General features: G+C 45.6%; 1 protein-coding gene across 1 annotated transcript; it reads left to right on the top strand.

Moving 5' to 3' along the window:
* The first annotated feature begins 32 nt into the window (after positions 1-32).
* Positions 33-26,356, top strand: Xrcc6 (X-ray repair cross complementing 6). Its single transcript, XM_059247827.1, is given in 13 exon segments — positions 33-998; positions 2,182-2,239; positions 2,241-2,292; positions 4,482-4,620; positions 4,861-5,115; positions 8,919-9,102; positions 10,484-10,670; positions 13,271-13,439; positions 14,862-15,023; positions 16,429-16,558; positions 22,030-22,130; positions 23,357-23,470; positions 25,972-26,356. Coding segments are annotated over 13 exon segments (1,821 nt in total). The 5' UTR covers positions 33-922; the 3' UTR covers positions 26,166-26,356.
* Positions 26,357-27,059: the final 703 nt, after the last annotated feature.

Raw genomic sequence — 27,059 nt, 5'->3', positions numbered from 1 at the left:
TTCGCGCATGTGCGTTCGGTGCTGACGGGCCTCGGGGGCGGGGCTTCGAAGGAAGGGCGGGGCTTTCCCGGCCCGCGTGCGATCCAGTTTAGGAACTTGGGTGGAAGCTAGGGACGGGGATGGGCGTGCCCGCTTGACGGGCAGAAGGGCGTGTTGTGCGTGATGACGTGTCTGTCGTTGATTGGGAGAGAAAGCCGGAGCCCGCGTGGACGCGTTGCCCCGCCTTCTGTCCCCGCCGCTCGCTCACCGGCTGCAAAGGTAGGTCGGCTGTACTGTAAGTGTTGGGTGTGGCCTGCTGTGGCCTTGCACGTCCGCTCAGTGTCGCGCGGCCCCTTGCTTCGCAGCAGAGCAGCGCCGATCCGAAGAGACAAACTGTGAGTCCTGCTCCTTTCGCCCCGAGGTGCGGCGTAGGGCTAGTGGTTGAGGCTTCACTAGGAGTCCCCGGCTGAGGGTTGAGGGAGAGATGGGGGTGAAATAGAGGCGAGTGTTTTAGCCAGAGAACCAAGTACCCTCACAGTTGAGTAGGCGCCCGAGATGAGACCTTCAGGGCTGGGCCGCTCCGTTATACCCCGCCCCCCACCGCAGCCGCCGTGGTCCTGCAGCTTTCTTAAGGGATATCCAAGGGGAGGTTGCTGCTGGAATGATCCCCATGCTCATTTCCTCTGCTCCCTCCAGGCACCAAGAGCTCTGGAGGTAGCAGGACCCGTCATTCACATTTCCTCATTAGTGACCCGAGCATCTAAAAAGAAACTAGAAGTCAGTTTTCTTTCATCTATTTATTTATTTTTTTTTGTAGCACAAGACCTGGCCCGTGGTAGTCAGGCGCTCTATCTATCACAGAGCTGCTTTCCTCGGTATTTTTTTTTTCTGTTTAAATTTGTTTGTTGTTCATAATTTCTCTCACCTAGTGAGCAAAACCAACATGTCAGGGTGGGAATCCTACTACAAAACTGAGGGTGAGGAAGAGGAAGAGGAGGAGGAGAGCCCTGACCAGGGTGGTAAGTGGCTTCATCATGTAGTGTGGTCTGCTTTTTTTTGCTGGGGAGCACTTTGTTATCTGGTATCTCTTCCTTTTCTCCCCAGATAATCTAAAATGTTCATGCCCCCGCTTTGGGTTTTGCAGAGATATTCAGGTCCAATTCCAGTTTTCCTAACTGTAAATTTTTTTTTTTTTTAAAGATTTATGTATTTATTACGCATACAGTGTTCTGCCTGCATGTGTCCCTTCAGGCCAGAAGAGGTCACCAGATCTCATTACAGATGGTTGTGAGTCACCATGTGGTTGCTGGGAATTGAACTCAGGACCTCTGGAAGAACAGCCAGTGCTCTTAACCGCTGAGCCATCTCTCCAGCCCATAACTGTAAATTTTTACTAGTCATCAAAAGATTTTTCTTCTTAATCTCCAATCAATGATCTGTCCATGGTAATTTTTGTCACTTTATTTACATGTTTTTGGTTGTTTTAGAAACTATTTATTTTTATTTTTTTATGTATGTGTGTGCACCATGTGCAAGTCTGGTGCAAAAAGGAGCCAGAAGAGGGAGTTGGATCTCCTGGAACTGAAGTTGTAGGTGGTTGTGGGCATCTCTGTGGGCTCTTCGAAGTGAACTTGGGTCATCTGTAAGAGAGCAGCAAGTGTTTCTTAAATACTAGTTTAACCCCTGAGGTCACTCTGGCCTGTTTTGTTTATTATTTATTTATTTGCTTTTTCAAGACAGGGTTTCTCTGTATAGCCCTGGCTGTCCTGGAACTCGATCTGTAGACCAGGCTGGCCTCGAACTCAGAGATCCACCTGCTTCTGCCTCCTGAGTGCTGGGATTAAAGGCGTGCGCCACCACCTCCCGACTACTTAGATGAATTGTATGTGTGTAGGGCATGTATTTTGATGTTGGAGATTGGACCTAGGCCCTCACGCATGCTACAAAGAAAAATAAGAAAATGAGTACCCAAAAAAGTCAAGATAGTAGTTTCCTTTGGGGAGACATGGGAAGAATGTCGGGAAGACGGAGGGTGCCTGGCAGGACTTGGGGTCCTGACAGGAGTGGTGGGGTTAAGTGTGTTCACTGTCCAATAATTGTCAGGTTGCACTTGTGCTCTACGGGCTCTTTGTTTTGTGTGAGTGATAAAAACGTAAGTATGACGCAAAAGGCAGACATTTTCTTCCATTTATTTCCCCATAGGAGAATATAAGTATTCAGGAAGAGATAGTTTGATTTTTCTGGTTGATGCCTCCAGGGCTGTTTGAATCTCAGGCTGAAGATGAAGTCACACCTTTTGATATGAGCATCCAGGTAAGACTGCCTCGTTCTTGAACTCATAAAACTGAGTGGGGCATGGTGGTGCAGGCCTTGTATCCCAGCACTCGGGAGGCAGATCTCTGAGTTTGAGACCAGACTGGTCTATATAGCTAGTTTCAGGACAGCCAAGGGCTATATGGTGAGGCTCTATCTCAAAAAAATAAAACAAACAAACAAACAAAAATAGGAAGAAGTCTGTGGAGCAGAATGTGGGTGGGTAAGGTGCTATGTGGTAGTCAGTTCAGGCCCCTAGGAACAGAATAGCCTTTGTCTCCTGACTGACTGCCTTAAGCCTGCAGTTGAGATTAAAGACCTATGCCACCACTGCCTGGATATTTTTAAATTTTCATTGTGTGTGTGTGTGTGTGTGTGTGTGTGTGTGTGTGTGTGTGTGTAGGTCAGAGGGGTATCAGATCACCCAGAGCTTTGTGTGTGTGTGTGTGTGTGTGTGTGTGTGTGTGTGTGTGTGTAGGTCAGAGGGGTATCAGATCACCTGGAGCTGGAGATACAGGCAGTTGTGAGCTGCCTGATGTGGGTGCTGGGAATTGAACTTGGGTCCTCAGCAAGAACAATGTGTGCTCTAAACCACTGAGCCATCTCTCAGCCAGCCCTATTAACACTTTTTTTAAGTTGAGTGTCTCATGTAGCCTAGGCTGGCCTCAAAATTTACTTTGTACCCAAGGATGACCTTAAATTCCTTTTTCTATCTCCCATGTTACTGGTATTATAAATATGTACAACCATATCCAGCAAATGCCACATGTGTTTAGTTTTAAAGTTGACTTAATGAAAACTGTATTTATTTATTTGTGTGTGTGCTGTTTTGTCTGCAGGTAGGTCTGTGTACTGCTGGAATACTTGGTACCAGAGGATGCCAAAAAGGGCTTCAGGTCCCCAGACCTGGAGTTGCAGATGGCTGTGATGCACCTGAGTCCTCTGGAAGAGCAGCCAGTACTTTTAACCACTGGGCCGTCTCTGCAACCCCCACAAATACCGTTTTTAAGATTGCATGTTGATGGTGGATAGCCCCTCAGATGGTTACCTGCACTTGCATCTGATAAGGGTAGCCATGTTGGAGGACGCCCTCCGTTTTATTCTGGGTACTCGAGGAATACATTGCTCCCACCTTCTGTGTTAGCTTTGGGAAGATAGAGGTGGGTTCTCCAAAAAAAAAAAAAAAAGAAGTGGATTTTCCTTGGAGTTGGATTGTAAAGTCAAGTGATGCTGTTAACAGTGTGGATAAGGTCCTTTTGGGGCTGGCTTAGTGGTTCAATCCCCAGTACCACCACCACACACACACACACACACACACACACACACACACACACACACACACACCTTTTTGCAAGTAAAACCTGAGAGTTGAAAATTACTTGTAGTAAATAATTATAATGCAGTTTTAAAATGGGCAAAGAGGACTAGGGATATATATATATATATATATATATATATATAGGGATATAGTTGGTAGATTGCTTCCCTAACATGTGGAAGATGTTGGGTTGGTGATGTACACCAGTATTTCTAGCATTTGGGAGGTAGAAGCAAGAGAATTAGAAGTTCAAGGTCATCCTTAGCTACATATTCAAGTTTGAGACCAACCTGGGCTTCATGAGATCCTGTCTATAAAAGGGGCTTGAGGACAAAGGACTTGAGTAGACATTTCTTCAGAGATAACTAACATAAGCTGCTGTTAGGAATGCTGAAAGAGGCCGGGAATGGTGGTCACACCTGTAATCCCTCAGGAAGCAGGCTGGTCTATGTAGTGAGTTCCAGGACAGCTAGGGCTATGTAGGGAGACCCTGTCTCCAATAAATAAATAAATAAATAAAAAATCAAATAAAATAAAAAAATGTTTTTTTTTTTCCTTTTTTGAGACAGGGTTTCTCTGTATACCCTAGGTTGTCCTGGAACTAGCTCTGTAGACCAGGCTGGCCTTGAACTCGCAGAGATTCACTTGCCTCTGCCACCTGAGTGCTGGGATTAAAGGTGTGTGCCGCTTGGGGTTGGGGATTTAGCTCAGTGGTAGAGCGCTTGCCTAGCAAGCACAAAAGGCCCTGGGTTCGATCCTCAGCTCCAAAAAAAAAAAGGTGTACGCCACCACCACCCAGCAGTAGTTCTACTCTTAATGTATATAGAAGCTTGGTGTTCAGTCAACACTCACAGAATTTTTATTTTTTCAGTGTATCCAGAGTGTGTACACCAATAAGATCATAAGCAGCGACCGAGATCTCTTGGGAGTGGTGTTCTACGGTACTGAGAAGGACAAAAACTCAGTGAACTTCAAGAATATTTATGTCTTACAAGATTTGGATAGTCCAGGTCAGTAACCGTCAAAGAGCACGGTTTCCTTTCTGTGAGACCATCACTAAGCTGAAGCAAAGCTGGGCTCTGGAGGAGGAAGCAGCTTGGATCCTGGCTCCCCGGGGACTTGCCTTCTTGCACAGAAAGTCCCTGCTGGACCTCCACTCCAGTCACACGGTGGCGGTTGAGTGAGGCTGCCGGGGAAGGTGGTGCTGACGGTCTTGTTTCTCTGTCCCCTTTGACTCTGCCTCTTTCCAGGTGCTAAACGGGTGCTAGAGCTTGACCGGTTTAAGGGACAGCAGGGGGAAAAACATTTCCAAGACACGATCGGCCACGGCTCTGATTACTCCTTGAGTGAAGTGCTTTGGGTCTGCGCCAACCTCTTCAGTGACGTCCAGTTCAAGATGAGTCACAAGAGGATCATGCTCTTCACCAATGAAGATGATCCGCATGGCAATGACAGTGCCAAAGCCAGCCGGGCCAGGACCAAAGCTAGTGATCTCCGTGACACTGGTGGGTATCTTCCTTATCCTTTTATTTTATTATTACTTTATAAGACTATTGACTTGTTTTAGTGTATGTGTGTGCCTGTATGCATTGATATGCACCGTGTGCATTCAAGAGCCCATGGAGGTGGAAGAGACGTCACATCCCCTAGTGCTGGAGTTACAGATGGTTGTGCACGGCCACATGGGTGCTGGAAACTGAACCCAGGTCCTCTGCAAGAGCAGCCAGTGCTCTGTTTGTTTGTTTGGTTTTTCGAGACAAGGTTTCTCTGTGTAGCTTTGGTGCCTGTCCTAGAAGTAGAGCAGGCTGGCCTCGAACTCACAGAGATTCACCTGCCTCTGCCTCCCGAGTGCTGGGATTAAAGCTGAATGCCACCACCGCCCGGGCAGCCAGTGCTCTTATTTGCTAAACCATCTCTTCAGCCTCGTTTCCTTATTTGCTTTTTTTTTTTTGTTCTTTAATTTTATTTATTTTATGCATATGGGTTTTTTGAATGCATGCATGTCTGTGAATCTATCTGTCCAGCCGTACAGGAATGTATATTTTAATTTTTTAAAAATTTAATTAATTGGCCGGGCGGTGGTGGCGCACGCCTTTAATCCTAGCACTTGGGAGGCAGAGCTAGGCGGATCTCTGTGAGTTCGAGGCCAGCCTGGTCTCCAAAGTGAGTTCCAGGAAAGGCACAAAGCTACACAGAGAAACCCTGTCTCGAAAAAACAAAAACAAAACAAAACAAACAAACAAAAAATTTAATTAATTAAGAATTTTATTTGTATGGATGTTTTGCCTGCATAGATGTTTGTGTACCACTTTCATGCCTGGTGCCTATGGAGGCCTGAAGAGGGCATTGTATCCCCTGGAACTGGAGTTAGACAACTGTGAACTGCCATGTGGGTGCTGGGAATCGAACCCAGGTCCCCTGGAAGAGCAGCCGGTGCTCTTAACTGCTGAGGCATCTCACAAGTCCTTCTTATTCTTTTAAATGGCTCCTAACCTATTTTCTTTATAGCTGAGATCAAGCATTTGCTTTTGCCATCCAGGGACAAATGAAAGGGTAAAGTGGAACCCGGGGCAGACACTAGTGTGGCCTAAGTGGCCTTCCCAGCTGTCTAAAGGTCTCTAGCAGAGCATGCTTCTCTTGACCTCAGTGCCACTAGGAATGGGGGTTCTTTGAGTGTTGTTTGAAGTCATGGTAGCTGATTGGCATAGCCACTCTCTTTAGGTCCTGATAATGTGAATAGTCAATCTAGATTTTGTTTTGGGTTCGACCATTTTTCGAGATATTTTTGTTATATAACCCATGCTGGTCTGGGACTTGCTGTGTAGTCAGACAGGCCTCAGGCAGGCATTCTTGCCTTGCTTCCCAGGTGGTAGTACTGCTGGTGTACACCGTCGTGCCTGGCCTAGGGAGGCATTTGAAGGATGTGTGGCTTAGGCTGGAGAGATGGCTCAGTAGTTAAGAGCACTGGCTGGCCTTCCAGAGGACCTGGCCTCCATTGTTAGCACCCACATGGTGGCTAACAACTGTCTCCAGTGCCAGGGGATCCGACCAGCTTTCTGGCCTCTGTGGGCACTGCATGCATGAATTACAGAGACAGACACAGAGACAGACATGAAAACAAAACACAGATAACATATAAATACTTCTTTAAAAAAAAAAAAAAAGGATGTTTGGCTGTACCTGGTGATGCATGCCCCAAATCCCAGCGCTTTGAAGACTGAGATGAGGAATATGAGTCCAGCCTGGGCTACAGAGTGAGGTCCTCGCTCAAACACAACAATCCAGCAAACAAACCCCACTTGAATTTAACTGAGTTGGGCACAGTGTCATATCCACAGCTTCAGATGCTGGGGAGCCGGAGGCAAGAGGGCTGCCTAATCTAGGAGTTTCTGACCAGGCTGTACTGCAGGACACTGAGCACTGTCTGCCTGCTTGTTTGATAGATACAGATTCTCCTCTCAACCAGGCTGGTCTGGAAGTTGCTGCCGAGCTGAGGATAACCTTAAATTTCTGGTCCAAATCCTGACATACCTCCTGAGTACTGGGATTGCAGACATGCTCCACCACCGCCCTTGGCTGCATATATATTTTATACATATACCATATATATAAAAATGCATACATATTTGTCTTTTTGAGACAAGGTTTCTCTGTATAACCCTGGCTGGCCTCACACTTACAGAGATCTGCCTGTCTCTGCCTCCTGAATGCTGAAAAAAAGGGTGCATTGTAATTCACTGTGGCCCAAAACTCAGTACGTGGCATAATGTAGCCTCAAACTCACAGCAGTCCTCCTGCTTCGGCCTCCCAAGTACTGAGATTATTTGCATGTCTGGTGCAGACATGATCTTTTGAATATTTCTCTTTCTGGAGATAGGGTGTCACTGTGTATCTCTGGCTGGCTTGGACCTTGCTATGTGGACCTAGTGACTTCTAACTTTGTTACATTTCTCCTGCCTCTGTCTCCCAAGAATTAGGATTATCCATATATATCACATCTGGCCTGACATGTCTTAAACAAAAATGTAGCGGCCCCCGCCCCCCCCCAAAAATAACCACACTTAGCTGGGTATGGTGGTGCATGCCTTTATCCCAGCACTGGGAAGACAGAGGCAGATGGATTTCTGAATTCCAGGTCAGCCTCGACTATAAAGTGAGTTCGAGGCCAGTCAGAGCTATATACTGAGACCCTGTCTCAACTGCCCCCAATGAAAATAAACAAACAAACAAATAAATAAATAAATAAATGAAATTCTTAAAAATTACATTTATGCCAGGTAGTGGTAGCACACACCTTTAATCCCAGCAATTAGGAGGCATAGGCAGGCAGATCTCTATAAGTTAAAGGCCAGCCTGGTCTACAGAGCGAGTTCCAGGATAGCCAGGGCTACACAGAGAAACCTTGTTTTTTTTGTTTTGTTTTGTTTTGTTTTGTTTTGTTTTGTTTCCAGACAGGGTTTCTCCATGTCGTTTTGGTGCCTGTCCTGGATCTCGCTCTGTAGACCAGGCTGGCCTTGAACTCACAGAGATCCGCCTGGCTCTGCCTCCTGAGTGCTGAGATTAAAGGCATGCACCACCACAACCCGGCAAGAAACCCTGTTTTAAAAAAAGAAAAAGAAAAAAATTCCGTGTACTCATTTTATGTATCTGTGTGTGGGCACATGGATGTTACTTTGCAATCTGTGGAGGTCAAAGAATAGCTTGTAGGAGTCAGTCTTCTCCTTTCAGTGTGTAGGTCCTGGGTATTGACTCAGGTCGTCAGGCTTGGTGGCAAGTCCCTTTATCCAATGAGCCGTCATGGTGACTTAACAACATCTCTTTGTAGGACATGGTAGATGGCTCATTGGTTAAGAGTATGTAGATGCCGGGCAGTAGTGGCGCACGCCTTTAATCTCAGCATTCAGGAGGCAGAGCGAGGTGGATCTCTGTGAGTTCGAGTCCAGCCTGGTCTACAGACCGAGATCCAGGACAGGCACCAAAACTACACAGAGAAACCCTATCTCGAAAAAACCAAAAAAAAAAAAAAAAAAAAAAAAAAAAGTATGTAGAGCTCTTTTTTATTTTTATTTTTTATTTATTTATTTTTTTTTGGTTTTTCGAGTAGAGCTCTTCTTTAAAAAAAGTTCTTACCAGGTACAACCCATCATCCTAGCACTGTACAGTGGAGGGGTGTGGGGTGCACAGAGGCAGGAGCCTTGTCTCGAGTCCCAGGCCAGCGAGGACTACATACTGAGATCTGTCTGAACACAGACGATAAGTCTCATTTGCTGTATTTTGTTGTCCTGGTTTTGCTCTTCCTTTACATCAGGGATCTTCCTTGAGTTGATGCATCTGAAGAGACAAGGGGGCTTTGACATATCCTTGTTCTACAGAGACATCCTCAGCACAGCTGAGGATGAGGATGTCGGGGTTTACTTTGAGGAATCAAGCAAGCTGGAAGACCTGCTAAGGAAGGTTCGAGCCAAGGAAACCAAAAAGCGAGTGCTGTCCAGGTGGGCACCGGCCTGTGTGAGCTGCCCACCCTTGCCAAACAAATCGCAAACAGCGCGTAGATTGGACTTCCCCACCGATGTTTCTGCCACACCGTTCCTCTACCTGCTTTACCTCGGGTAGTATGGGCTGTCTCTTCTTGGCCGGAGATGGTACTGTGTGTTTCCACAGTAACGCAGCCTTCCGCTTCCTTGATGTCTAAGTACTCTGCAGCACTCCTTAGTACCTTGTCTGATCCCTTTAGGTGGCAGATGGCAGGAACATCTGCCTCGTTAGGTTATTTATTGTAAGGAGTAAGTAAAAGACATCTAACACACACAAAGAAGCTTAACAGATGTTCGTTCTTCCTTCCCCTTCCCCTTCCCTCCTCCCTTCCTACCTTCCTTCCTTCCTCTCTTTCTTTTCTTTCTTTCTTTTTTTCTTTCTTTCTTCTTGAGTTATATGTATGTGTGGGTGTCCATGTAGGCAAGAGGCACAGGATCCCTTGGAGCTGGAATTACAGATGGTTAATGAGCCACCCAATGTGGATGCTAAGAGTCAAACTCAGGTCCTCTGGAAGAGCAACAAGTGCTCTTAACCACTGAGCCATCTCTTCAGCCCCCAGATGTAGTTATCATTGTTAAAAATATATTATTAAGCCAATAAGATAGCTTACCAGATAAAGGTGCCTGCTGCCAAGCTTGATGACCTGAGTCCTATTTATTTATTTATCTGTCTATCTCTATTTGTCTGTCTGTCTGTCTGTCTATCTATCTATCTATCATCTATTTTTTCTGGACAGTGTTTCTTTGTGTAGCCCTGGCTGTTTTGGAACTTGCTCTGTAGACCAGGCTGGTCTCAAACTCAGAGATCCACCTGCCTCTGCCTCCTGAGTGTCAGGATTAAAGGCATGGGCCAACACACCTCGCTTTATTTTGCTTTCTTATAGCATAAGATCAATAGTAACAAGATTGTTAGATTATCATTTTTATTTATTTATTTTTTTAAAGACAGAGTCTTGCTCTGTATTTTAAGTTGGGGTTGTAGGTGTCTACTCCATGCTTAGCTGCATTCTGTGCCCCTGACCCCCACTTACTTATTTATTTGTTTGTTTGTTTTTATATTGTTGTGGACAGAGTCTTGTATGTAGACCTGCCTAGCCTGGTACTTGGTATGTTTCCCATGCTGGCCTTGAACTCATGGCGATCTTACTGTCTTAATCCCTCAACTGCTGGGATTGGACACTTGTCACTGTACCCAGTGCTGTATTTCGTTTACAGTCTACATGCTGAGATGATTGGAAAGAATAAAACAAATTGAAACTTGGCTGCTGTGAAACACTTTACATAGGAAAGTACAACGTTCCCATTCATGCTTGCTTTTTTTTCTTTTTCCCTCCCTCAGGTTAAGGTTTAAGCTTGGTAAAGATGTAGCATTTATGGTGGGCATCTATAACTTGGTCCAGAAAGCTAACAAGCCTTTTCCAGTGAGGCTCTATCGAGAAACAAATGAGCCAGTGAAATCCAAGACTAGGACTTTTAATGTTAACACCGGCAGTCTGCTCCTGCCTAGTGATACCAAGCGATCTCAGGTAGGTGGCTAATCACTGAGTTGTCTGCTCCAGGATTGACAGGAGGTGGGGGCTGGGGATGGCTCAGCAGTTAAGAGGACTTGGCTGTTCTTTCAGAGTACCCAGGTTCTGTTCCCAGCATCCACATGGTGGCTTACAACCATCCACAATTTCAGTTCCAGGAGTTTAGACCCTTTCTTCTGACCTCTTCATGCACCAGGCATGTGCATTGTGCATAAATAAATAAATCTTAGTGCAGATAAATAAATCTTAAAAAGTAACAGAAGCAAGGCGTGGTGGCACATGACTTTAATCCCAGCATCCCAGAGGCAGAGGCAGTGGGATCTCTGTGAGTCTGATGCCAGCTTGGTCTGCAGAGTGAGTTCCTGGACAGCCAGGGCTATGAAGAGACCCTGTCTGAAAAAGGAAAAAGAGCAGGAAGGGAACACTTTGAGCAGCCTAACCAGCTAAGTCACTGGTCACCTGCATCTTTCTAGATAAGCTGTTATGACAGGAAGCCGCTGACCTTGCAGCCATGGCATGTGAGTCTGAGAGCAGAAAGGTGAATAGGCCAGGTGTTGGTGCAAACTTTGGCCTTCATTGCTCAGCACACACCGCTGTAACTGTTCAAGTACAACCACAGGAAGTGCTTTGTAGTTAATCCCAGGCAGGTGCAACGGATTGTTGAAGGGTGGGAATTTATTTTTCCTGAACTAGGAAGATTTTTTTTCTTGCTTTGAATCATGCACATGTGCTTTTCTGAGCATGAAAGACCAAATGCAGCACCTTCTCTCTTGTCCTTTCTCTGATGTTTATTCTTTAGAAGGGTGTGATACTGAAAATTGAACACGTCCTTTTGTTATTTTGAGACAGGTTTTCACTGTATAGACCAGGCTGGCCTTGAACTCGGGGATCCACTTGCCAATGCCTCCCCACTGCTGCAATTAAAGGCGTGTGCCACCATGACTGTCTGAACACATCTTTTTTAATTATATAAAATATGGGAGAGGATCAGATTTTTGTATATGTTCAGGTCCTAACTGTTTGACTAATTATTTTTATTCAACCCATTATACACATGAGCATACACACACCCACACACACATTTATTTTTTGAGTATAAATTTCACACTAGAGGGTCTCTCCCTGCTGTTGGAAGGATAGAAGATATGAAACATTCTCTTTTTATTTATAAGTAACTAGCTATTGGGTAGCAGCCCTCTGACCACTCAGTTTATTAATTCAGTTTTCTAGATAAATCAGAAGGGCTGTTATTTTTTTTTGCTGTAAACCCAAATTTGACTCTACCACCACATTCTGGTATTAATCATATTCCAGGATCAAAGTTAAAATTTGGAAGTAAGTATTTTCTTTTTTTCTTTTGTTTGTTTGTTTGTTTTTTTGAGACAGGGTTTCTTTGTGTAGCCCTGACTGCCCTGGAATTCACTTTGTAGACCAGGCTGGCCTTAAATTCAGAGATCCACCTGCCTCTGCCTTCCAAGTACTGGGGTTAAAGGTGTGCTCCACCACTGACAGCAGGTGTAAGTGTTTCTTGGTGCCTCCTCCCTGCAACCAGACCTCAGTCTAGAACCTGATGTGGGATCTCCATCCCATAAAGTTCTGTGAGACAGTTGCTCTCCCACTGAGCCATTTCCACAGTCCTTGGTTTGTTTATCTGTTGTGTGTCATGGATAGGGCTGGGAGCTCAGTAAACATTAAATAAGAGAAAAAAAAAAAATTCCTGAGGAGCATGGCCTTTGGCACCAGAAAGATCTAGATTTAAAGACCACTGTAAGCTGGGCGGTGGTGGCGCATGCCTTTAATAGAGGCGGTCAGATCTGTGAGCTTGGGCCAGCCCGGTCTACAGAGCGAGTAGGACAGCCAAGGCCTCACAGAGAAACCCTGTGTTTTGGGGAGTGGGGAGAAGACCATTGCAGTTGTATAATCTGGAGCACATCACCCGACTTTTGGCCCTCGGTGCAGTTGTCTGTTAAACAGTTTTTTTTTTTCTTTGTTTAGCTTGTTTTAGTTCAGATTCAAGTCGGGCCTGCTGATTGCTAGGCAGGTACTTGACCGTTGACCCATCCCTGCAGCTCCTGTTAAACAGCTTTTCATACATATCTTCTCGGATTGTACAGAAGACAAGTTAGATGGCATATACATTACATGGATGTCCTTAAGTAAATGCTCATGTCTGCTTGTATGAGGAGGATGTCTCTGGTGACCTGTCTCCTGCTCTTTGAAGAAAGCTGGTCTGTGTGTGTATACACATCTGTGCACCGTGCACTCTTCTGTAGAGGCCAGAGAAAGACATTGATTACTCTGTTCTATTCTCCCTATTCTCTTAAGACAGGGTCTTTCACTGAACCAAAGCTTACTGTTTTCCTAGCCAGGTTGGTTGGCTGCAAGCCTTGAGATCGTGTCTCCTCCCACAGCCCAATAGTGTGGTTCCAGGCACATGTGGTATTACATGGGTGCCAGAGATGTAAACATGTGCTCTTCCCCACTAGCCACCCCAGACCCCACAGAGCTGATTTTAACTTGCTGAGGTTTGGTGGCCGCAAATGCATCTCTGCATAGCTCTTTTGTGGCCCTTCTTATTCCCATCCTTTCTCTTCTAGACCTACGGGAGTCGTCAAATTGTGCTAGAGAAAGAGGAAACAGAGGAGCTGAAGCGGTTTGATGAGCCGGGTTTGATCCTCATGGGCTTTAAGCCCTTAGTAATGCTGAAGAAGCACCACTACCTGCGACCCTCCCTGTTCGTGTACCCAGAGGAGTCCCTGGTAAACGGTGAGCACACAGACTTCCTGTGTGTAGACCCAGAGGAGTTCCTGGTAAACAGTGAGCACACAGACTTCCTGTGTGTAGACCTAGAGGAGTCCCTGGTAAACGGTGAGCACACAGACTTCCTTTGTGTAGACCCAGAGGAGTCCCTGGTAAACGGTAGACCAAGGGAGAACCCACATGTGTTACTGGGTTTATTGAGCCATGTTTCCTAAATGGATGCTGCTTGGACACCATACAAGAGATGGGAATGGGGTATTTTAAAAGTGTCTCATGTTCAGAAAAAGGAGAAAAGGTAATGTTTGCATGTAGACTGAGCAAAGTTAAATTTCTTCAGGAACCTCACTATACTGACATGCATTGTAAAAAATCCAGGGGTGGGAGGGGGCTGGGCTGTGGAATTTGAGTTGGGTTTTTGTTTTAATGGTCATTAGTGTTTTGCCATGGGTGTCAGGCCCCCTGGGAATGGAGTTACATACATTTGTGAGCTACCATGTGGGTGCTGGGAATTGAACCCGGGTCCTCTGGAAGAGCAGTCATCTCTCTAGCCAGCCATTGCTAAGCCATCGATGGTGGGTTTTTTGAGATAGTGTTTCTTTGTGTAACAGCCCTGGCTGTCCTGGTATTCACTTTTGTAGACCAGGCTGGCCTCAAACTCACAGAGATCCACCTGCCTCTGCTCCCAAGTGCTGGGATTAAAGAATGCTGGGATTAAATACGCCACCCCTCCACCCCCCACCCCCAGCTTTTTAAAAAAATTTTTTTTTTAAAGCTTTCATCCTATGGAATTGTAAGATGGACCAAATAATAGAGCCCAAACTAAACCCAGGACGTTCCTCTGCTCTAACTGTGGGCAGTTCAAGGTGATGTGACCTTTGCTCTTGTCTGTACCTGTGTTCTTCATAAGGAACTCTCCCCACACCCGAGTGGCTTCCATTAGTACTGGAAGCTCATGCCATTATCCTAATATCAGTGCAATGAGGTAACAATGATTCATACTCCCAAAGGGAGTATTTCAGCCCCCCAAACTTGGTTGCTTTTCTTTCTCTTCCTTTCTCTGCCCCTTCCGCCCTACTTTCCCTCGGCTCTGGGCCTTCACTTTTTACTTACTGAGGTATCATGGCCCTTTAAAGAAAATGAACAAAACTGTATGGCTGGGTGTGTTGGCACACTCCTTTAACGCCTTTCCCCCCAGCACTCGGGAAGCAGAGGCAGGCAGATCTCTTGAGTTCAGGGAAGCAGAGGCAGGCAGATCTCTTGAGTTCAAGGCCAGCCTGGTCTACAGAGTGAGTTCTAGGACAGCCAGAGCTACACAGAGAAACCCTGTCTCACAAAATCAGAGCAAAGCAAAAAAGACTATGATTATGCTGGGGATGAGGGGGAAGAAGAGTGTTTTAGGATGCAGGTCCTGTGATGTTTGTTTTCTAGGGAGCTCGACCCTGTTTAGTGCTCTGCTCGCCAAGTGTCTGGAGAAGGAGGTCATAGCAGTGTGTAGATACACACCCCGGAAGAACACCCCCCCTTATTTTGTGGCTCTGGTGCCACAGGAAGAGGAACTGGATGATCAGAATATTCAGGTGACTCCAGCAGGTATGTGGCAGAAAGAGCCAGACTCTTGAATCTTTCATGTGCTTTGGAATCTCTTAGGGGGTCTGAAACACCAGAGTCCCCAAGAATCAGGCCTGGGAAATGTGTGATTTTAAGGTTTTGTTGGTGGATGTGACGCCCTGACAGGCAAGGCCACCATCGATGCGAACAGTGTGCACAGTCACAGGGTTGTCAGGCTTCAGAGTTGCCTCCATTGTGACTTTTGGACATTTCTGATGCAAGTTTCAGAGCTTCTCTGTTGATACTTTTCTTTACTGGAAGTTTCTTGTCACTCTTAATACTTGGTTTATGTCCTGTAATTGCCAGGGCAGTGTGGTATAGTGGAGACATGGACAATTGGAAGTTAGGCTTGCTTTTGTTTCCTTAGCCCCTCTATACAAGGTCTCACTGTGTAGCCCAGGCTGACCTTGAACTTGTGTTCCTGCTGCCCCTGCCTCCTGAGCGTTGGTATTACAGGTGTGCACCACCATACCCGGCTGTGACTTTGTCTTATGCTGTACATCTGAGCACTCACTTTCTTTTGTTTTGGACCCATATCTGCCACTTGTCAGTTAGCCAACTTGGGGGCAGAATTTAAACTTCCTACTGTCGCCTGAAGCTTGTTTTATATTTGAGATAATTACATGTGCTTATTATGCTTAGCCCAAGATGTCTCTGAAGCTAGTCCTCCAGTCATGCTAATAAGAACAGATACCGACATGTTATTTCGGGGCTATCTAAACCAGGGTCATTGGCATGCTTGGTTAGAAGCACGTAACCTCTCAGCTGTAGTTCACCCTTTCGTGCTGTGTGCTGCCCAAGCTGGCTGTCCACGCTCAAAGTCCTTGTCAAAGGCCGACACACGGGGAGCTAGAGAGCAGAGGGGAGGAACTGCCTCGCTTGCTCTTGTTTGCTTAACACCTTCAGCCTTGCCACAAGGGCCCTCACCTGGCAGCAGCATTGATGACAGTGGCTGGGTTTTTTCCTTCTAGAACCATCAAGGAACTGTACCAGTATCCACAGGATAACTATCTCTTTAATCTGTGCTAGAAGCTACAGTAAAAATGGGAAAAGGCTGGAGCTCAGAGGAGAGCCCAGTGAAGCTAGGACCAGCTGGCTCTGGATTATTATTATTATTAACAACAACAACAACAACAACAATAATAATAACTAGACTCTGGGACCAACTGCTGTGGCCTGGCTGATGCTGCCTCTTGGGGCATCCCTCCTCTGTCAGGTTTCCCGTGTATCCCCAGAGAGTGTCTGTTAGACTGACTTTCACAGGTGTCTCTTGGTAAAGGAGAAACTGGATTTGTAACCCCCAGCCGCAGCATCACAGGACACAGAGTTGAACTTGGGGCCCAGAGACAAACAGTCAAACCTCAGAAGCCCTGTCTCCCTTCCTCAGGCTTCCAGCTTGTCTTCCTCCCCTATGCTGACGACAAGCGGAAGGTGCCCTTTACTGAGAAAGTGATGGCCAACGCTGAGCAGATAGACAAGATGAAGGCTATTGTCCAAAAGCTCCGCTTCACGTACAGGTGAGTGCAGGTGAGCACTGTCTCGTCCTCGGGCTTCCTTCTGGAGCTGTCTCCTGAGTTGGGCTGTATTAGAAATACAAGTTAGACATAGACTACGAGGGCATGGTTCTCTTTTCTTTAGTTAGTTAAAAACAGGAGATCATACTTGTCACCAAGAACTTAAAAAGTACATGGGCCTGGCCATGGTGGTACACACCTTTAATCCCAGCACTCAGGAGGCAGAGGTAGGTGGATCTCTGTGAGTTCGAGGCTAGCCTGGTCTACAGAGTGAGTTATAGGACAGCCAGGGCCACACAGAGAAACCCTGACTTGAAAAACAAAACAAACAAGAAAAAGGTACATAGAGAATGGAAGCTCTGCTTATCTTGAAGAGTCTCAGACTGCTGGGAGAGCTGAAAAGTCAGAGGAGAAGCCATGTGTGGCGGCATATACCTGTAATCCCAGTACTTTGGAGTTGAGGCTGGAGGATAACATATTTAATGCCAGCCTGGGCTATGTAAGTGAGATTCTGCCTCAAAAAAGAAAGGCTAGGTGTTTAACAACTTCAGAAAAGAATGGCGTGTGCTTACTTGGTTTGTTTCAGATGGGACCTTATTCTGTGACTCTGGCTGGCCTAGAAATCGCTATGTTGCCCAGGCTAGCCTTGAATTTGCAGTAATCCTTCTGCCTCTGTTTTAAATACTGGGATTACAGGTATGCATCACCGTGCCCGCCCCTCACACCTTTAAGATTTTTTTTTTTTTTTTTTTTTTGGTTTTTCGAGACAGGGTTTCTCTGTGTAGCTTTGCGCCTTTCCTGGAACTCGCTTTGGAGACCAGGCTGGCCTCGAACTCACAGAGATCCGCCTGGCTCTGCCTCCCGAGTGCTGGGATTAAAGGCGTGCGCCACCACCGCCTGGCTTTTTTTTGGTTTTTTGAGACAGGGTTTCTCTGTGTAGCTTTGCACCTTTTCCTGGAACTCACTTGGTAGCCCAGGCTGGCCTCAAACTCACAGAGATCCGCCTGGCTCTGCCTCCCGAGTGCTGGGATTAAAGGCGTGCGCCACCACTGCCCGGCAAGATTTGTTTATTTTTATTTTATATGTATGTTTAGCCTGCATGTGAATGTGTGCACCACACCCATGGCTAGTGCTCAAGGAGGTCAGAAGAGGGAGTTGCATTCCCTAAGGACTGGAGTTAAAGCCAGTTTGAAGTGCCGTATGGGTGCTGGGAACTGAACCCAGGTCCTCTACAGGGCAGCAAGTGCTCTTCATCGCTGAGCAGTCTCTCCAGCCCTCATGTAACTTTTTTTTGGAGGGTGGTGGTTTGAGACAGGGTTTGTTTCCCTGTATTAGAGACAGCTCTGGCTGTGCTGGAACTCACTCTGTAGTCCAGGCTGTCCTGGAACTCACTCTGTAGACCAGGCTGTCCTGGAACTCACTCTGTAGACCAGGCTGTCCTGGAACTCACTCTGTAGTCCAGGCTGTCCTGGAACTCACTCTGTAGACTAGGCTATCCTGGAACTCACAGAGATAGATCCACCTGCCTCCTGAGTGTTGGGATTAAAGGCTTGTGCCACCACCCAGCTCTCAAGTCACTTTTTATGAACTGAAAAGAGGACATCCTTTAAGCCGACTCCCTGTGACCACAGACATCATCCCGGGCCATCTTTCCTCGGTTTGTGTCTTCTGTAAGACGTTGCCTCCTCAGCAGGCTGTCAGTGCCCTGTAGAGGAACTGCTGGATGCTGCTCTGCTGCGGTCTGTCCTCCTGCACAGCTGCATGTGCGACCTGATCGGCCCCCGCCACTCTCAGTCCTGAGATTGACTGTTGCAGATGTGCACATCAGTGGAGTCACATGGTGTTTGTCCTCTGGCAGCTGAGTTCTTTTCCTCAGCACATGTCCCCGGGCTCAGCACTGTTGCTGCATGCGTCTGGATTTCCTTCCTTCTTTAAACGTTTGTAAAAAGATTGGTTTCTGTTTGATTTGTGTGTGTTACCTGAGTGTGTATTTGCACATCGTGTGTGCAATGCATGAGGTCAGAAGGGGGCATAGGACTCTCTAAATGAGTTACAGATGGTTGTGAGCAGCCACGTGGGTGCTGGGAATCACACCTAGGTCCTGGAAGAACAGCAGATCTATACCACTGAGCCATTTCTCTGGCCCCTTCTTCCTTTTTTTTTTTTAAAAGACTGACTAATAAATTCTAATATACTGAATATAAATATATAACATATACTATATTCTTTATCCAGTCATTTGTTAATGTATGTGTGTAGTCGGACTTTTCTTTGTGCTGCCAGCTTATAAATAATGACACAGAGACTTATTAATTATGAAAGATTGGCCTTAGCTTAGGCTTGTTTTTAGCTAGCTCTTATCTCTTATAACTTAAATTAACCCATTTCTTTCTTTTTTTTTTTTTTTTTAAAGATTTATTTACTTATTATGTATACAGTGTTCTGCTTGCATGTGTCCCTGCAGGCCAGAAGAGGGCACCAGATCTCATTACAGATGGTTTTGAGCCACCATGTGGATGCTGGGAATTGAACTCAGGATCTCTGGAAGAACAGTCAGTGTTCTTAACCTCTGAGCCATCTCTCCAGCCCCAAATTAACCCATTTCTATTAATCTATGTTTTGTCACATACTTCCCATCCTGGTTCCTCCATGTCTCCTTGCATCTTTCTCGTACACCTAGATTCTTCCTCCTACTTCCTTTCTCTGCCCAGAAGTCTTGCCTGTACTTCCTAGCTCTTGGCTATTCAGCTCTTTATTACACCATCACAGCATACACCTTCACACAGAGTACAGATATCTCACAACACATGTGTAAGGTTTCTTTCTATGTCTTGGCTGTTGTGAGGAGGGCTGTAATGAGATTGGGGATGTTGGTATATTTTTGACATCTTGATTTCAATTTTTGGATGGTTCTGTTTTTAATAAGAAAAAAAATCTACCTTTATTATTTATTTTGCGTGTGCTCCAGTTCATGGGTAGAGGTCAGAGGACTATTCATAGGAGTTGGTTCTCTCCTTCCATCATGTGGAATTCTGAGGATTAGACTCAAGCCTTGGGTTTGGTGACGAGCACCTTTGGGTATTGAGTTATCCTACCAGCCCTGTATTTTACATTTTTGCAATCTTACTTATTTGTGTATATGTGTGTGTGTGTAATGTGTATAGATGCGAGCAGGACAACTTTTGGGAGTTGGTTGTCCTCCAGTGCAGCAAGCCAAGTAAGCCAGCTCCTACCCACTGAGCCACCTCACTGGCCTGGCTGTACTTTTTGAGGACCCTCCTTACACTTTCCCATAGTGCCTGCCTATTTTACATTCTCACCCAAAGTGTACAAAGGTTCTAGTTTCTCCCCATCCTGGCCACGCTTCCTTGTCTTGTTGTTGTTTTTAAAGACAGTATCTTATTACTCACTGTGGTGCATACCTGTAGTTCCCAGCACTCTGAAGGTGGAGGCAGGAGGATTAGGAGTTAGCGGTCATCTGTGAGTTCAGGGCTTCCTTTGGGATCCATGAGATCTTTCTGAGGAGGTAGGAGACTGACTCAATATGTCAAATATGCCCTGGTCTGTCTTTACTGACTGTCTCCTGGATGCTGGCCTCGAACTTGCTATGTAGCTTAGGAAGAACTTGAACTTCTGACCTTGCCTTCCCCTCCCTAGCACTGGGATTACAAGCAAGTGCCACCATGCCTGGTTTGTTTGGTGTTGGGAATTGAACCCAGGGCTTCATGTTTAGTAGTCAGATACTCGCTCAGCTGAGCCGCATTCTCAGCCGCTGTCTTAGAGATGTGAGGTGATACCTCATTGTAGCTTCATTTATATTTCCCTCATGCTAACGACAGTTGAACATCTCTTACACACTTCTTGGCCATTGTATGTCTTCTTAGGAGACAGGCTTATCAAGGTCTAAGTTGTTTGGTTTTTCTTTTGTTAAGTTTTTGAGACATTGTCTTGCTATCTAGCCCAGAGTGGCCTGGGTGTGGAATTGGTGACATACATCAACATGTTTCGCCTGTATTCTATTTTAAAATCAGTTTACAAGCCTTTTTCTTTTCTTTCTTTCTTTCTTTCTTTCTTTCTTTCTTTCTTTCTTTCTTTCTTTTTTTTGCCATTGAGTCAGAGTTTTTTATATTCTATCTTTTTTATCTATGTTACTTCTACTTCTGGGCAAATGATAGTGTGGTGCACATCCATAATCCCAGCACTTGGGGAAGTGGAGGTAGGGATATGAGGAGTTTAAGGTCATTACTATGCTACAGAGTAAGTTTGAGGTCAGCTTGGTATATATAAAACCTTGTCTCAAAAAAAGCAAAACAAAAAAATGCTTTTCTCCTTCAGCTATAACTTCCTGCTATGGTCCTTTCCTAGAAAATGGGGGGGCTGGAGAAATAGCTCAGAGGTTAAGAGCACTGATTGCTCTTCCAGAGGTCCTGAGTTCAATTCCCAGCAACCACATGGTGGCTCACAACCATCTGTAATGAGATCTGGCATCCCTCTTCTGTATACATAATAAATAAATCTTTAAAAAAAAAAAAAAAAAGAAAATGGGAAAACTAAGAATCTACCATGTAGGGCTGGGGGTGCACTTTCCTAGCATGTACAAGGTTCTGGGTTTGATCTCAGGTGCATGTGTTTTACACACACACACCAAGAACTAAAATGTGCCATGTGTTAGACACTGTTCTATGTACAATGTCAATATTACGTTAATTATTTTTGTTAACATTTGGTGCTGAATTGAATCTGGGGTCCCGGCATGTGAAGCAACATGCTGCTACACCTCAGCCCTGTCCTTTATTCTTCATAAGAAACCTGAAAGGGGGCCCGAGATGGCTCAGTAGTTAGGAGCATCTACTGCTCTTGCAGAAGACTGGAATTTGATTCCCAGCATCCATGTCAGGTGGCTCACTACGACCTGTAACTTCAGCACCAAGGGATCTGACACCTTTGACCTCCGCAGGCATCTCTGCCATCTGCAGACACACACACACACACACACACACACACACACACACACACACACACACGTCTGAAAGAACCCTGCAAGGTTGGTTTTGTACCTAGTTTGCAGATGAAACAGGCTATAGGACACTAGGTCCTCTTTTTCGTCTCATCCAACTAGAAAAGCGTCGAGACCAGAGACCAGGCTCTGGGTTCAAATGCTTCACTGCTGTGCTGCTCTGTGCACATAAAACACTTTGGATTTTCTCCCTTTTCGTCCCGAGGTCCTTCGTTTCTCTTTAGTCATTCTTTTCTCTAGTCTCGTCTCTGCCTGAAGCTTCTAGTGACAACAAGTGGCCAGTCTCGCCTTGCAGTTAATGGGACAGCAATAAACTGGAAACTGAGGGAGAGAAGTTGATTTCTGACATCTCCATTTCCTCATGGTCTTTTTCTCTGCTGACCTTTGACCTGTGCTGTCTCAGCTGGCTATGTAGTTTCTCCCTGAAAGCTCTTCTGTTTTGATGTTGTTTTGACAGGAGTGGCAGTTTTGAGAACCCAGTGCTGCAGCAGCACTTCCGGAACCTGGAGGCCCTAGCTTTGGATATGATGGAGTCCGAGCAAGTGGTAGATCTGACATGTAAGAAATGGACTGAGCTGAAAGGCCTTTTGTTGTTGTTTGTCGGTGCTGAGGATTGAACCCTTGGGACTTACACACTACGGGATCGCCCTTCCACTTCATTTGATGAGCTATATCCTTAGCCGAGGCCTGGGCCTGTCTCAACTCCAAGTGGTGCTGGAATGTGCTTGCTGTGGGAAACCACAAAGGAAGATAGCTTTTGCTTTGCTGACCCTGACCAGTGATCTGAAGCATTTTTCTACCGTCTCCAACCCTCCTCATCCAGACTGTCTCTGCTTGAGAGCTTTTCTAGGTCACCTTAGACTGCCTGGAACAGATTTGGCTACCTCTGCAGTGACAGGAGGACAGAGTGCCAGGTTCCTGAGACCTGACTCGGAATTAACTAGGCCATCCCATGACCATGTTGGTGAAATTTAATGTTGATAACATTTCCTGAGGCCTACAGTGTGGCAGGCACTGTTGTCCTGCATGCGGACTCAGTTAATATTCATAGTTCTGAAGCAGGGGCTACTGCTGTCCTTACTTTACAGAGAAAGTTACAGGTGCCGAGCAGTCAGTACATTAGAAAACAGAGTCCTGCCCTCTCCGGGAACTACTGTGATTGCTGCTTTTCCATTAGGTCGGCCGTCTTGGGCCTTGCTATTCGACCCCTTCTTGGTGGTGTTTATGAGGACAGACTGTGACAGGAAATGAATAGTCACTGGACACAGATTGGACTTAATGAAGGTCCTCCTAACAGTTAAAAGGACCAGAACAATTAGTGTGACTTGCTTAGTGTCCTAGTTATCCACGGCTTCTTACACCAGACAAAATGGCTGTTATTAAAATCAGGCATGATTGTGGGGACTGTGTAGCCGGGTCTGGTAGAAGACAATCTTTAAGTTCAGCAACGTGTGAGGAAGGACTACTTCATATCCTCAGGTCACTTGAAGTACGCAAGAGGTGTGTGTAGATATATGCAGGTACTATGCCATTTAAATAAGGAACTGACATTTTCCAAGATGTGGGAATCTAAGGAGGTCTTAGAATGGTCCCTCACAATTGAGGACGCTATGCATGGAGGATGCCAGAAGGATTCTGTTCCATGTTTTCATGGTCAGCTGCCTTGTATCCAGCCCTTACCCCACCTGACTCAGTGCTCTCTGTATTCCCCACAGAACTGGAACTGGACAAGTCACTAAGATGTATGTGACTCACCTGACCACTGTGTTGTTTTGATTTTCTAGTGCCCAAGGTTGAAGCCATCAAGAAAAGACTGGGTTCTCTGGCTGATGAGTTTAAAGAGCTTGTCTACCCCCCGGGCTATAATCCTGAGGGAAAAGTTACCAAGAGAAAACAAGGTGAGGGGCTGGGTCTAGATGTACAGCATGTGCCTTTAAAAAGTATCCTCATGGTCTTTATGGTCTTAGCACAGAGATAGCTTATTTTACTACTTTTCTCTTCATTTCTTGGGGGGTGACGAGTGTACTGGGGGCCAAAGTCAGGACCTCACTGTATTACTGAGCTACATCCCAGCCTTTCCAGAAATTTATATACATAGAGTGGTAGGGCTTAGTGTTAAAATACTTGCCTAAAAATGTCTATACAGATATGCATATTTCAGCACAAATGGAATGCTTACATTGTTTCCCTGTGTGTGCATGTATTATGGGGCAGAGTATAGGCACATGTATGCCATGGCATATGTGTGGAGCTCAGAGGACAACTTTGTGAAAAATCAGTTGTCTTCTTCCACCTTTATTTACGTAGATTCCAGAGATCACTGTTTTACTTGGCAAATATTTGGGTCTGATGAGCCATTCCCCAGCCCTTTACCATATTAAAACTTCCTTTTTAGGTTTATTTTATGACTTTATGAGTTTTTCCTGCATGTATATATGTGTACCATCTACATGTCTGGTGCCTGCAGAGGTCAGAACAGAGTATCAGATCTCTTGGAACTGGAGTTACAGGTTGTCATGAGCCACCATGTAGGTAGGCTCTGGGAACCAAACCCTAGTCCTTTGCAATGTACATAGTGTTGTTAACCCTTAAGCCATCTCCAGCCCCTCTACCTCATTTTTAAAAACTTAGGCTGATGAGATGGCTCAGCCCATGGCTACTTGCCCTGTGCAAGCCTCCTGGGACCCCAATAAAGGTGGGGTAGAGAACTGATTCCATAAAGTTGTCCTCTTACGTCCACAGATACATCATACACACAATAGGAATGTTTTTCGTTAGGCTGTAGAATACTTAGAGTGGATCGGTGGCTAGATGTCCCTGCTTGCTTATTTACTGAGACCTCTTATTGAACATAAACAATCTTATGTATTTGTTTGAGCAGATCAATAGGGCAAATGTTAGCAGCAGACATTAAATGATAGACATTAAAAGTCTGGGGTTTGGAGCAATAGCTTAGTGGGTCAGAGTGCTTGCTAGGCAAGTGTAAGGACTTGAGTTCAGATCCTTAGCCTCCATGTCAAAATCCAAGCTTGGCCACACTAGCCTCTAAACCCAGTATGGGGGCAGACAGGGATGAGTTCAATGAGAGATCCTACATCAAGGGAATAAGGTGGGGAGCTGTAGATGACACCAAACATCCTCTGGCCTCTGCAGAGACATGCTCCTGTACACACAGGTGCACACACATGAATCTGATAAGAATTGCATTGGGTGTGGTGGCACAGGCCCATAGTCCTAGCACTCAGAAACCTGACAAGACCTGGGATATATAGCCTTCAAAAAAAGTGACATTTATACCCCATCGTGAAGAAATGAGTGTGTTTAGTATGCTCTTTAGTTGTTTTGTTTTGAGACAGAGTCTTTGTAGTTCAGGCTGACCCCTCAAGTCCAGGAAGCCCTGACTTATCCTCCTGGGTGGCATGGATCACCACACTGCCTTCTATGCTCTTAACAATCTTGTACTTCCCACCCATTATCTAAGTTTTTAAAGATTTATTTATGTGTTTTATATGGGTGTTTTATCTGCACACCAGAAGAAAGCATTAGATCCCATGGAACTAGTTATAGACAGTTGTGAGTTGCTATGTGGTGCTGGGAATTTAACTCAGGCCCTCTGAAGGAGCAGCCAGTGCTCTTGACTGCTGAACCATCTTTCTGGCCCAATTATCTAAACTTCTGTAAAAAAAAAAATGGCCAAGAGAATGTATGTCCTGTTTGATGTGTAGTTCTCTGGTTGGGAGTGTAGTCTCACTGGGTTCCCCCTCCCCCCATTATCTGTTCCTGGCACTGAGCATTTTTCTTACAGGACAGCCCTTTTTATTACTGATGGACCCCCAAGTTTCCTTTACTGTCAGGCTCACGTTTGTAGAGAAGCACCAGGTACACTGTCACCGTTTTGGAATGTCTTTGGCTAAGTAAAGCCATATTTAAGCCTTGTTGCCTAGTATATCCATGAGGACAGGAGTGACGAGATCAGATTGCTGGCCATCCTGACTGCTCCATTTTGCTTCAGAACCGACTCCTGTCATGACCTAGAAGTTGCTGTCAAAGCTTGTCAGACATTGTCTGTGGTTTACCAATGAATTTGTCACTTGCCCTGCCTGTTTTTATTGTCTGGTGCCTCAGAACTTAAATGGTTATTTCCTTACACCTTGGATTTGCTGACATTTAAACAAGGGCCTTAAGCATGCTAGGCAAGCACTCCGTTGCTATGCTGTATTTCCAGCTCCTGTAAATTTTTGTACAGAAAGAAAAAGTGATCGGCTCACACAGAATGATTAGCTGTTTTAGGTAAGCAGATGGTACATGGTCAACTGCAGCCCACATCATAGGAGGGTCCTGTGTCATGTAGCTGGGATACCACTGGAAGAATTTTTAGGTTGTTCCTTCCTTTCTCTAGATGATGAAGATTCTGCAAGTAAAAAGCCCAAGGTGGAGTTATCAGAAGAAGAGCTGAAGGCTCATGTTGCCAAGGGCACACTGGGCAAGCTCACTGTGCCTTCATTGAAGGAGGTTTGCAAGGCCTATGGGCTGAAGAGTGGACCGAAGAAGCAGGAACTGCTGGATGCTCTCACCAGACACTTCCAGAACTGACTGAAGACCACACTCACAGCAACTTCCCATACTACAGCCAGACCACCTGCTTGTGTTCCCGCCAGGTTAGCCGGTGTTTCTTAGCTACAGAGAGCTGCCTGACAGAATGCAAGGGACGTAATCATGGAGATTGCAGCCCTCCCACTTCGCTGTGCCTTCCACTACTAGATGAATAAAGAGCTCTAACTTTAGACCAAGTACTGTTCAGTATGAATGGGCAAGGAGCTTGCCTTGAATCAGAGGTTACCCTAATTGCTTTTAGCTAAACTTTCTCTTCCAAGGAAGCACATATCAAGGTGGAAACAAACATCTTAGAGGAGTTCAGGGAGTGTGACATTGACGGGTAAGTGGTCACACAGGTACTTCTGGAGTGACAAGCCTTAGCGAGACTGTATTTCCATATGTCCTCCCACTTGTTTTCTTTAAATGCTGGGGCTGGAGATGGCTCAGCAGTTAAGGGCACTTGTTGCTCTTGCAGAGGACCTAGGTTTGTTTCCCAGCACCCACATAGTGGTTCACAACCATCTGTAGCTCCACTTCTAAGGGATCTAATACTCTCTTTTGACCTCTGTGGGTACCGAGCATGCACACAAACATGCATATATTCAGGAAAACACAGAAATAAAATTAGGCCACCAAATTCCTTTTGGATTCTGATTAACTTAAAAAGGCAGAACTACCTGAAACCCCAATCCACAAATGTCAACTTACTGGGATGATGACTGGCCTCGTAGGTAAACAGGCCCTGAGGAGATGGGTCTTGGGCTCCCTTATCTTCAAGTGCGCTTCCTGCTGGTGTGGGAATACTGGCCCAAGCAGGCCATTAGAAAAATGAACATAATTTGTCCTCATTCATCTGGTAACTGTGGTATAGTTATCAGCACACTGGAAGGT

Source organism: Peromyscus eremicus, chromosome 20 (genome assembly GCF_949786415.1).
Source record: "Peromyscus eremicus chromosome 20, PerEre_H2_v1, whole genome shotgun sequence".
Classification (NCBI taxonomy): domain Eukaryota; kingdom Metazoa; phylum Chordata; class Mammalia; order Rodentia; family Cricetidae; genus Peromyscus; species Peromyscus eremicus.
This window is presented reverse-complemented; position numbering and strand designations above follow the sequence as displayed.